Source organism: Babylonia areolata, chromosome 30 (assembly GCF_041734735.1).
Source record: "Babylonia areolata isolate BAREFJ2019XMU chromosome 30, ASM4173473v1, whole genome shotgun sequence".
NCBI classification, from domain to species: Eukaryota; Metazoa; Mollusca; class Gastropoda; order Neogastropoda; family Buccinidae; genus Babylonia; species Babylonia areolata.
Window position 1 is genome coordinate 11,779,714 of NC_134905.1, and position 13,438 is coordinate 11,793,151.

General features: G+C 44.9%; 1 protein-coding gene across 1 annotated transcript in view; it reads left to right on the forward strand.

Moving 5' to 3' along the window:
• LOC143275277 (general transcription factor IIF subunit 2-like) overlaps nt 1-13,438 on the forward strand; it is a 99,306-nt gene that overhangs the window by 43,082 nt on the left and 42,786 nt on the right. The window contains exon 4 of the mRNA XM_076579261.1: nt 8,188-8,269. Coding sequence (XP_076435376.1) covers nt 8,188-8,269 — 82 coding nt within the window. The remainder of the gene's footprint in view (nt 1-8,187; nt 8,270-13,438) is intronic.

Below are 13,438 nucleotides of genomic sequence, written 5' to 3' on the forward strand. Positions count from 1 at the left end.
TGTGAAAAACAGTCCACTTGGAATCTGTCAGTCAGCCTATCGAAAAAACTACAGCACAGAAACAGCTCTTCTTTCTGTTACAGACAGTCGTCTCTCAAATACAGACAAAAAACTTGCATCCTTTGTGGCATTCCTAGATCTGTCAGCACCATTTGATACAATTGACCTCCAAATTCTCATCAACCGTCTTAGCACTGTCTTATCACTACCGTTAGCATTCGTTCTATTGCTTTAAAATGGTTTTCATCATATCTCTCAAACTGTCAGCTCTGAATTAAAATAAATCAAACTACTTCTAAGGTTATCCCTCGTATATTTGGTTTTTCATCAGGGATCAGTTCTGGGACCTATTTTGTTCACTTAATATACTCAGCCTTTGTGTGACATCATCAATAGGCATTTATTTAACTACCATAAGTATGCTGATGACACTGAGTTACAAAAAGCCGTTTCACTATCAAAAGTCATTAATGAGACGGAAGCTTGATGTAAAGGTGCTGATGGGCAGAAATAAGCTAAAACTTAACAAAGAGAAAACCAAGCTCTTAGCTGAAGGAGATAAAAGCTCATCTCAATGAAATAAAAAAAAAAGGGCCCAGTCACTCTTGGCACTGCCACAGTTACATTTCAAACATCAGCTAAATACCAAGGTGTACATATTGATCAGACCTTGACCATGGCTGACCACATTTCATCCCTGTGTCGTTCATGCAGTTTCCATTTTCGCAGACTGGCCTCAGTCAGATCATACTTAGCAGAGAAAAACATAGCTCAGTTGGTTTTCTCTTTTGTCCTGTCCAGATGAGATTACTGCAATTCTTCTCTAGCAGGTTTACCATCTTCCTCTCTTAATAGACTGCAGAAAGTACAGAACATTGCTGCAGGACTGTCCTAATAAAAAAGAAATCTGTTCATGTCACACCTCTTTTGCATCAATTACACTTTTTTCCTATAGAGTCCTGCATTCACTGTAAACTAGCGACACTTGCCTTCCGACATTTTGATTAATCTCTTCCCCTGTATCACTCCTCTGTGCTGGAAACGTATGAACCATGCAGAATGCTAAGATCCAGTTTTGAAAGGTTACTTAATAAAACCATCACTGTCTGTTCATTCTATCTTCCTCCTCCTTTCCGTGTTCTGAGGCAGGACCTCATGAACCTTGTCCTCTCTGATATGGACCTAAGTTGTCTAAATGACAAGTCACCGCTGTCCTGTCGTCCTCCATTACACAGTTTCGGAAGGTGACTCTATACCTGACCACCTGAACTACGACAAAGCCAAATGGGGATTTAATTACACATACTTAACCGTGACCCAACTAGTGCAGACTCCGGCAGGGGTCTGACATTCCTGTCCTGTGCAAACTACTATCTGCCTATGCGGAGAAAACGAAAGTAACTACGGCCAGGAAGTAGGTAACCTCCCATTTTGTCCCGCTGGTTAGCACCCTCTTTTTCCGGCAGCCATCAACTACGACAAAGCAAAATGGGAATCTTTTACTATGAAGATAAGAGTGGATCTGCAGGAAGAAACAGTCTTGCAAAGCGAAGATCCTGCTGACACTCTGACATGGATAGTTTTAGAATACGCCAAAGCAGCAGTCCCAACATTGCCTTCAAGCCTCAGATGTCAATAAGATGTTCACCGTTGAATGTTGGGATGTCCGAAAGTCTTGGAAGAGACCGGAGACAGGTGGCGTTCGAACCCATCAGCAGCTGAGGGTGAAAGGCAGATACATTTTTAAAGAGAGATTTTTGCTCTTCCTTAACCTCCAACACAACACACCCAAGAAGAAAGTGAGAAAGGTTTTGAAAAAAATCAAAGGCAAAACGTCTGCCCAACTTTTCACCTCCTCAAAATCTCAGACGCTCTGATCACAGAGAAGAAGTCAGTTTCTAATTTGCTAGCCTCCACAACAGAACTGAACTCTGGATCTGCCAACGTATCTGCCCCTTTTCACAAAACCAAAAACCTAAAAGAAAGAACGCCTGCAACTTCTCTTCTGATAACACAGAGAGCTATAACCTACCTTCCTTTCACTCTGAATAGGTAAAAATCTGCCCTTCAGACCGGCACGGATTCCTCTCCAGGAATGGATGCGTTTCATTATAAACTTTTAAAACATCTTCTGGAAACCTGTCTGGAAATTCTACTCAAAGTCTACAACCACATCTGGATCACAGGCTTTTCTCCACCCTCCTGGCAGAAAGCCCTCATAATCCCGGTGCCAAAACCGGGAAAAGATCCCTCAAACTCCTCAATTACCACCCATTTGCACTGACCAGCTGCATCGGTAAACTGATGGAGAAGATGGTCAACAGTAGACTGATGTGGAAACTAGAGACCAACGGCCTTCTGGCGAAAGAACAGTGCGGTTTCCGCAAGCATTGGTCTACCGTTGACCATCTGGTCTGTCTGGAAACCACAGTGAGGAACGCTTTTGCCAACAAACAGCATGTGGTGGCCATTTTTTTTTTTTTTTTTTTTAGAGAAAGCCTACCATACCACCTGGAAATTTGGAATCCTCTCAGATCTGCACAACCTCGGCATCTGAGAACACCTGCCCCAGTTTATCCACAATTCCTTGCAAGACAGACGATTCCAGGTGAGGGTCAGCACCACCCTGTCTGACATTTACAAGCAGAAGCTGGGTGTTCCGCAAGGGAGCATTCTGTCGCTGGCTCTCTTCAGCATCAAGATAAACGACATCGTCCAGTCAGTTCAGAAGGGATGGGACAGCTCTCTGTTTGTAGACGATTTCACCCTTATGCAACTGGCAGCATGTACACCAGCATCCAGCGATGGCTCCAGCTCTGCATGGACAAAATTCAGTGTTGGGCAGAGGAGAACAGTTTCACCTTTTCGTCCACTAAAACTCAGTGTATCCACTTCCACATTTTAGTCAATTCTCTCTGGACCCAGAAATCCGTCTGGGAAAATCCACCATCCTGGCGGTCAAGGAAGCCAAATTTCTGGGGGTCATTTTCGATCAGAAGCTGAACTTCCTCAGCCACATCAAATAGCTGAAAACATCCTGCCAAAAAGCTCTGAACATCATCCAAGTCATGGCACACATGGACTGGGGTGCTGATAAGAGAACACTCTTGCACCTGCACAGAGCCCTGGTCCAGTCCAAACTGGACTACGGGTGTGTAGTTCATTGCTTGGCCATACCAGTTTACCTGGAACTGCTGGACCCGATACACCACCAAGGGCTCTGTCTCAGCTTTGGTGCACACCACTCCTGTGCACAGCTTGTATGCAGAGGCGGGGGAACCACCTCTCTCCAACCGCAGATTAAAGCTGACCCTGAATTATTACTTGAAACTGTTTTCCGAACCCAAAAATCCTGCTTAAAATAGTGTCTTCAACAACCCCTTCAACAAGAAATTTGAAGACAACCCAAACTGCATCCCTCCACTTGGACTCCATATTCAGCCACACAAAGAAAAAGTTGATCTGGATGTCGGCGGCATCAGAGATTTCTTTAAGTTCCCCGACAGCCCACCATGGACCTTTAAAACACCTGAAGTCCAATTCGATCTGGCTTCGTACCGTAAAGACTCCACCAGTTCACTGGCCTACAGAACTTACTTTTTGGAACTCTGCCACAAATTCCCCACCTTTCTAAAAATCTTAACTGACGGTTCCAAGTTGGAGGATGGAATCGCTGCATCTTCGTTCTGTCCTGCCTTTCCTGACCAGCCCTCAATGGGACACATCCTATCTGATAGCTCGGTGTACATTGCAGAACTGACCGCACTGGTTCTGGCGGTAAAAATGGCTCTCCTTTTGAAACAAAAGAGCTTCATGATCTTTTCCGACTCCTTGTCAGCCCTGGAGGCGATCGCCTGCAGGAATCTGACTCAACCCAAACTGCTGGAATTCTATGATGCTTTTACTCTCGTAACAAAGAAACAATATGATGTGTTGGCCTGGGTTCCTGGCCTTGTTGGCATTCATGGTAACAAAAGGGCAGACCAGCTGGCCAAGAATGCTGTAAAGAAAGAATTATCCAGATCCTTTGTACCATACACAGACACGAAGTAGAAGGTGAACATTTATGTTAAGGATCTTTGGCAAGAGGAGTGGAACACCCAGACGGACAAGCTGTTCCAAATCCGTCCAGACCTAAAAGAGACCTTCCCTTCAGTGGTGAAGAATAGAAAGGAGCAGTCTGTGCTGTGCAGACTGCGCACAGGGCACACTTTTTTATTTTTTTATTTTTTTTAATTTTTTTTTTTACTACTCATTCTTACTTGTTGAAGGGGGAGGAGGCCCCTCAATGTATTCCCTGTGATGAGCCTCTCACTGTGAAACACGTGCTCCTTGACTGTTGGGATCTGCATGACGTTAGACACGGACATTACACGGCAGTGAACATATTTAATCAGATTTGAAGGCTTTAAACTATGGAAGGTTTTTAAATTTTGAGTCGAAAGCTTAAAGCAGTGACTAGTTTTAACTGTACTTTTTTTACCCTTGACTTGAAGTAGGTGCTTACATGGCGATAGCCTAGAGATTACCTTCATGGTTGGCAAGGCTCCAAGCACCATAATTTGAATTTGATTTTTGACCCTTGATTTGAAGTAGATGTTAACATGGAGATAGCCTTGAGATGTCCTTTGTGGTTGGTGAGGCTCTGAGCACCAAATTTGATTTGATTTGATTTGACTTGAACTTTGACACTGTTTAAAATAGCTGATTTGACAGGATATGTGAATGAACTGTACATTAACAGTGCTGGGAGAATGTAAGAAAGCATGTTGGTGACAGATCAGAACATCAGTTTTGACAGGAATCTCCAGAATAGTGTCGTTTGCAATCAGACCATTGGGTATTTTGACATGAGTGTATTTGCGAACGATGCTGCATTGTTACCAAGTGCTCTCAAAGGGTGTTTGTGTGTGGTGTGGGGAATGTGTGTTTAAATGTATGTGTATGTGTGTGTGCATGTGTGGTCAAAATAAAAAATACAACAGTCTAGTGCGCTGTGCCATTAATATGTCTGATGAGTTCAAGACCTGCTTCTGTTTTGATTGTCCACATGTACCCAAACACATCATTCGCAGTCAGACTTACATTTACCTTCAGATACCCGTGTTATTTCAGCCATTTAAAAATATTGAAAAGGAAAAGTAGACAAACTTTATTTTGTGCAACCAATCAGAGAAAGCCTTCAAAAACAGAAGAGCTACATTTGATGATTGTACAACCTGTTATCTGTACAATACACACGTTGAGCTAGTTGCGTCAACTGGATCGTTCGCAATTAGGCCTACCAACCCTACATCCCATAATTTCAGAATGCTTTCAATGGAAAATTTAGTCAATTTCCTTTCAGGAAGAAACATAGTTTGAATACTTTTCACAATAAATTTAGTCTGTTGAATTTTTTGTTAATTTGTACCCATTTTCATTGAAAAATCCTTGGCAGAGGAGTTGTGTTTCACTGTGGTTTCCCAGTGGACAAGGGGAGAGAGCATGAATTCCAGTTGTCTGCCAGAAGGTTAAGTTGTCCCAGACAAGGGAATTGGTAGGTATTTCAAACCCTAGTATGACTTGGTGTGTACGTGCGTACGTATGAGAGCTGTCTGTTAGAATTTCTGTCGGCCACAGCAACCAGTACTACAGCAACAGTGTGCAACGAAAGAATTGGTTATGTAATTTACAGACCTTTCACAGGCTGATTCTTGCATCATGCCCATGCTGAGCTGTGCATTTCCTCTTTTCTGTCAGTCTCTTTGTATCTGGCCCTTTCTTTTTCTTTCTGTTTTCTCTTCCATTCTTATATGTTTAAATTCTTAAAATCTTTTTGTTGTTTTTCAAATTATTGCTTATTGATGTAGTTTAACTGCAGTTTGTTATTGTAAACATTATTTTTGTTGTTTATTGATGTAGTTTAACTGCAGTTTGTTATTGTAAACATTATTTTTGTTGTTTGTTGATGTAGTTTAACTGCAGTTTGTTATTGTAAACATTATTTTTGTTGTTTATTGATGTAGTTTAACTGCAGTTTGTTATTGTAAACATTATTTTTGTTGTTTATTGATGTGGTTTGATTGCCGTTTGTTATTGTAAACATTTTTTAAACAGGTTTCTGCCTCAAACAGTTGAGACAGTTTGTGTAATGCAGATTGACATTAATTATGATAGTACTAATAGTGCAGATTGACATTAATTATGATAGTACTAATAATGCAGATTGATATTCGCACCTGCAAGGCAGGGAGCTATAATTATAATTGTACTAATAGTGCAGATTGACGTTAATTATGATAGTATTAGTAATGCAGATTGACATTAATTATGATAGTACTAATAATGCAGATTGATGTTCGCACCTCCAAGGCAGGGAGCTATGAATATAATGGTACTAATAATGCAGATTGACGTTAATTATGATAGTACTAGTAATGCAGATTGACATTAATTATGATAGTACTGATAATGCAGATTGACGTTAATTATGATAGTACTAATAATGCAGATTGACATTAATTATGATAGTACTAATAATGCAGATTGACGTTAATTATGATAGTACTAATAATGCAGATTGACATTAATTATGATAGTACTAATAATGCAGATTGACATTAATTATGATAGTACTAATAATGCAGATTGATGTTCGCACCTCCAAGGCAGGGAGCTATAAATATAATGGTACTAATAATGCAGATTGACGTTAATTATGATAGTACTAGTAATGCAGATTGACATTAATTATGATAGTACTGATAATGCAGATTGACGTTAATTATGATAGTACTAATAATGCAGATTGACATTAATTATGATAGTACTAATAATGCAGATTGACGTTAATTATGATAGTACTAATAATGCAGATTGACATTAATTATGATAGTACTAATAATGCAGATTGACATTAATTATGATAGTACTGATAATGCAGATTGACATTAATTATGATAGTACTAATAATGCAGATTGATGTTCGCACCTCCAAGGCAGGGAGCTATAAATATAATGGTACTAATAATGCAGATTGACGTTAATTATGATAGTACTGATAATGCAGATTGACATTAATTATGATAGTACTGATAATGCAGATTGATGTTAATTATGATAGTACTAGTAATGCAGATTGACATTAATTATGATAGTACTAATAATGCAGATTGATGTTCGCACCTCCAAGGCAGGGAGCTATAAATATAATGGTACTAATAATGCAGATTGACGTTAATTATGATAGTACTAGTAATGCAGATTGACATTAATTATGATAGTACTAATAATGCAGATTGATGTTCGCACCTCCAAGGCAGGGAGCTATACTTATAATGGTACTAATAATGCAGATTGACGTTAATTATGATAGTACTGATAATGCAGATTGATGCTCACACTTCCATGGCAGGGAGCTTGTGGCATTTACAATAAAAAGTTGTGGGTACATAAACACAAATGCATCAGCCATACCTTACAGGATTTTTCCTGTAACACACTAACAGAAATGAACATGTCTGCATATGCACACACATGATCAACAGAAGTTCAAGAAACATGTTGGTCAAAAAGATGGGATGCTTATGCAGAACACAAAAATGACAGTTTTGAACAATTTTTTAAATTGAACTGTGGAATCCACATGATGGACTGAGATGGGTAGTTTGTTCCATACAACCGGGCCAAGATAGATGTTGAGTGGAGTGATGGCCTAGAGGTAACGCGTCCGCCTAGGAAGCAAGAGAATCTGAGCGCGTTGGTTCGAATCACAGCTCAGCCGCCCGGATATTTTCTCCCCCTCCACTAGACCTTGAGTGGTGGTCTGGACGCTAGTCATTCGGATGAGACGATAAACCGAGGTCCCATGTGCTAGCATGCACTTAGCGCACGTAAAAGAACCCATGGCAACAAAAGGGTTGTTCCTGGCAAAATTCTATAGAAAAATCCACTTCGGTAGGAAAAACAAATAAAACTGCACGCAGGAAAAAATGCAAAAAAATGGGTGGCGCTGTAGTATAGCGACGCGCTCTCCCTGGGGAGAGCAGCCCGAATTTCAAAACAGAGAAATCTGTTGTGATAAAAAGAGAAATACAAATACAAATACAAAGATAGGAGAAAGAGCACTGACTTTGTGAATTTTTGTTTCTTTCAGGAATCATTGATTTTCTGGAATCGGCAGTGTTTGGTGTGACATGATTTCAGATCAGGTGTCAGTGGAAGGCAAGGTGATACAACGTGCTGAATGCCATCCTGTGGCTGATGACAGCTACATGAAACTCAAACGGTAAACTCCACAATCATTAGAATAATAGGTATAATACATTGATGTTGTGCTTTCAAACATCGCAAAGCACTTTACAATAAATGGATGGTATTTTTCAAGTGCCCAAAATTGCAAGTTGCCTGATGGCAGTTTCTGACTGAATATATTTTCTTTTATGTATACCTTTAATGTTAGTAGGTACAGTTGTGCTAATATTCAGGTGTTTTTTGTTTTTGTTTTTGTTTTTTGTGTCCTCTTGAGATTAACTCCTCCCGAAACCTGGAGGGGGTCAGGCTGGTGTTCTCCTGACCCACTCCCGGGAGGGTCACTACCTTGTCGTGGTCGGGAGGCTTAGTGGCCAGTGATCGAGCGAGCTATGTCGGCGGGGGCATCAGTGCTTCTTGGGGTTTGGTGCTCTGGTCCCAGGTCTTAATTGACAGCCTACATAGCCATCGTAGCTGTTAGGGCTGAATAAGTGGTGGTTTTGTACTGATGCCCCTGATAGGGCTTCCCATGCCGAACAGGTCGTGAGTGAGGCCCAAACTAAACGTGACCCACTGTCCCTTTCGCTATTCTTTGTTCTTCTTTTTACCGCCTCTTTTCTGTCCTCAGCTCCCCATCAAGCCTTCTTTTCCACATTCTTTTTTTCTCTGCGGCCTTCTTTAGGCCCGCCGTGTTTGCCGTGCGGCGCGACCTGTGATGGAGGGGAATGAGATCCTGGGGATTGAGAGAGCACGCTGCTCTCAACACATCCCTTTGGCTCGGACCTCTCCTAAGACAGGCGGCACACATTGGCCCGTGTGTGTCAATCGGCTACCCCTTCGTGGGGCTGGGTCAAGACTGGCAGTTTAGTGGCTGACGAAGGTAACCCCCGTAGTGCTCGGCTCTCTGTCCCCGGGAGCTGGGCATGATCGGGGGGGAGCACGTTGGAGCTGGGCTGCTGGTTGTATATCCCTCCCGAAACCTGGAAGGGGTCAATCTGGTGTTCCCTTGACCCTGGCCCCTAAGTTGGACCCCATGGTGGGTGGGTAAGGGAGGGATGAATTCACATTTTTCTTTCAACATGAATCCTAAACAAATACATCCCCCCAAACTCGGAAAAAGACGACGACAGGGAACGGACGACTCAGACTCTGAGTCGGAGGTCGTCGAGACCTCTGGTTTTTGGCCATCGTGGCTAGTGATGGAGGGCGCTGATGACGACAAGCCCTTGTCGGCTCTCAGCCCCTTCGCTGTCCAGAAGGGCTTTCAGTGTCTGGCAGGATCGCTCAGATCCATCAAGAGGCTGAGGAGCGGAGCGTTTTTAGTACAGACAGAATCCAAAAGACAGACACAGCTCCTTCTCAAGGCGACCACTTTCGTGGATAGGGCAGTGAAGATTTCCCCTCACAAAGGTCTCAACTGCTCAAAGGGAGTCATCAGATGCCCGGAGTTGAAAGGTGTGTCTGAGGCCGAGATCAAGAGCGAACTGTCCTCTCAGGGAGTGACCGATGTGTACAGGGTGACGGTGAGGAAGGGGTCGGACAGAGTCCCGACCAACACTTTCTTCCTCACCTTCTGCTGCCCGGATGTCCCTAAGGACATTCGGGTCGGATACCTGCTAGTTAATGTCAGCCTGTACGTACCGTCCCCTCTGAGATGCTTTAAGTGTCAGAAATTCGGACACGTGACAGACAGATGTAAGGAGGAAGAGGCGTGTGGCACCTGTTCGAAGGCGGCGCACCAGGGCGAGTGCGTCAGTGCAGCCCTGTGTGCGAACTGCGGAGGTGGCCACCCGTCCTCATCGAAGGACTGCCCCGCCTGGAAGAAAGAAAAACAAATTCAGAAAGTCAAGACAGAACAGAAAATTTCCTTCTTTGAGGCAAGGAAACAGGTGGAGGCCGCGTCGCCTAGGACGTCGTATGCCTCTGTCGTCAGATCCGGGACGGTGGACGTCGCAGTCCAGACGACGTCCACAGGAACGCAGACGGACGACTTAACCGCCTCGTCGGAACCGTTGGCCTTGGGTGGAGGCGCTGTGTCCACCCCTTCCCATCCTGCGCGGCAGTCCTCAGGGGCTGCTGGGCGGGAGAGAAAAGCCTCGGGCGGAGGCACGTTGTCCGCCTCCCGCCCCACCCCACCCCCCGGCCCCCCTCGCCCCGCCTCTCGTCTGCCTGGCCCTCGGGCTGGCGGAAGTGGCCGGAAGCCCCCCGCACCTCCAAAACTCAAGGAGGGGAGGGCTGCGGCCACGGCGGGATCGGGAGGGGCCGAGGTGGTGGATATTCTGACCCGGTCGGAACCCGAAAAATTTATGTCAAAGAACAAATATTCCATCCTGGCGGACCTTGAGCCACCGCAAGTGGAGGAGCAGGGGGTAGCGATGGAATAGGCTGCTGCTTTATTTTTTTTAAAAAAAACCTTTTTAATGGCAGTGATCCACTGGAATATCCGGGGATTCTATGCCAACTTCCAGGAACTCCAGCTGCTTTGTCGTGCTTTGAAACCTTCAGTGCTGGCACTGCAGGAGACTCTGCAAAGAGATGGCAAGGTTTTATCTCTCTCTGGTTTTAACTCCGTTTTTAAACCCGCTCAACCGAAGCAAGAGGGGTTGACGGGAGGTGTCGCTCTTTTTATTCGAAAGTCCCTTTTATACAGTACAGTTCTTTTAAGCACCCCTTTACAGGCGGTGGCAGTCAGAGTCACGCTCGAGAAAACCATCACTGTCTGCTCTCTCTACCTTCCCCCTTCCGTCCGTGTTCTGAGGCAGGACCTCATGAACCTGGTCGACCAGCTCCCACGTCCGTTTTTACTGTTGGGCGACTTCAACGGACACTCCCCGCTCTGGGGAAGTGAGATGACATCAGCCCGAGGTCTTCTCATAGAAAACCTTCTCTCTGACATGGACTTGTGCTGTCTTAACGACAAGTCTCCCACTTACCTGCATCTGTCCTCTGGAAAGCTCTCGTGTTTAGATCTGTCGGTCTGCGATCCATCGTTGGTCCTGGACTACGAGTGGAAAGTGCACGACGATCTGCACGGGAGTGACCACTTTCCTGTCGTCCTCCGCCCCACAGATGGAGAAGGTGACTCTCTGCCTGACCGCCTGTACTACGACAAAGCAGACTGGAGTTTTTTTACCACCAAGATAAGAGCGGAGCTGCAGGAAGAAACAGTATTGAAAAGCAAGGACCCTGCTGACGCTCTGACTCGGATCGTTTTAGATTGCGCCAAAGCAGCAGTCCCATCGTCTACCTCCAAGCCTCAGGTCCCTAGAACGCCCTGGTTCAACGCGGAATGTCGGGAGGCCCGCAAGTCTCGGAAGAGAGCGCAGCGACGCGTCTTTCGGAGACCGGAGTCCGATAGCGTTCGAACCCATCAACAGCTGAGGGCGAAAGCCAGGTATGTTTTTAAAAAGAGCCAGAGGAAGTCTTGGAGAGATTTCTGCTCTTCCTTAACCTCCAACACACCCAAGAAGAAAGTGTGGAGGGTTTTAAAAAGAATTAAGGGCAAAAACGCATGCCCGACCTTCCACCATCTTAAACTTTCAGACGCTCTGGTCACAGAGAAGAAAGCAGTTGCCAATTTGCTTGCCTCCACAATAGAACAGAACTCGAGATCTGCTAACAAATCTGCTCGCTTTCTTAAAACCAAAAACCTGTCAGAAAAAACACCATGTAACTTCTTTTCCGACAACACAGAGAATTACAACCTTCCTTTCACAATGAACGAACTTAAATCTACCCTTCAGACCTGTACGGATTCCTGTCCAGGAATGGACGAAGTCCATTATAAACTCCTAAAGCACCTTCCCCAAACCTGTCTGGACACCCTGCTTAAAGTTTATAACCACATCTGGGTCACAGGCTTCTTTCCACCCTCCTGGCGGAAAGCCCTCATAATCCCGCTGCCGAAACCGGGAAAAGACCCCTCAAACCCCTCCAACTACCGCCCAATTGCACTGACCAGCTGCGTCTGCAAACTGATGGAGAAGATGGTCAGCGGTAGACTGATGTGGAAACTAGAGACCGACGGCCTTCTGGCGAAGGAACAGTGCGGTTTCCGCTAGCATCGCTCTACCGTTGACCATCTGGTTCGTCTGGAAACCACGATAAGAAATGCTTTCGTCAACAAACAACATGTGGTGGCCATATTTTTTGACCTGGAGAAAGCTTACGATACCACGTGGAAATTTGGTATTCTTTCCGACTTGCACAAGCTCGGCTTCCGAGGTCACCTGCCTCAGTTTATCCACAATTTTTTACAAGACAGACAATTCCAGGTGAGAGTCGGCACCACCCTGTCCGACATTCACGAGCAGGAGCTGGGTGTCCCGCAGGGGAGCATCCTGTCGCCGGCTCTGTTCAGCATCAAAATTATTGACATCGTTCAATCCGTTCAGAAAGGATCGGACAGCTCGCTGTTCGTGGATGATTTTGCCTTATATGCAACCGGCAGCACGTATGCCAGCATCCAGCGACGGCTTCAGCTCTGCGTCAACAAAATCCAGTGTTGGGCAGAGGAGAATGGCTTCACATTTTCGTCTTCCAAAACTGAATGCATCCACTTTCATAATTTTTGCCAATTCTATCAGGACCCTGAAATCCGTCTGGGAACATCCACCATCCCGGCGGTCAAGGAAGCCAGATTTCTAGGGGTCGTCTTCGATCAGAAGCTGAATTTTCTCAGCCACATTAAACAGCTGAAAATATCTTGCCTAAAAGCCCTGAACATCATCCGAGTTGTGGCACACACGAACTGGGGTGCTGATAAGAGGACTCTCTTGCACCTCTACAGAGCCCTGGTCCGGTCCAAACTGGATTATGGAAGTGTTGTATACGGCTCGGCCAGACCGTCCTACCTGAAACTGTTGGACCCTGTACACCACCAAGGGCTCCGTCTCAGCTTAGGTGCTTTCCGCACCACCCCTGTGCACAGCCTGTACGCAGAGGCGGGGGAACCACCTCTTTCCAACCGCAGACTGAAGCTGACCCTGAACTATTATTTGAAATTGTTTTCGGAACCTACAAACCCTGCTTACGATGCTGTATTCAACAACCCTTTCGATAAGAAATTTACAGACAACCCAAACTGCATACCTCCTCTCAGGACTCCGCATTCAGCCGCACTTGGAAAATGCCGATCTGGATGTCAGTGGCATCTCAGATTTCTCTAAGTTCCCTGACAGCCCCCCGTGGACCTTTACAACACCTA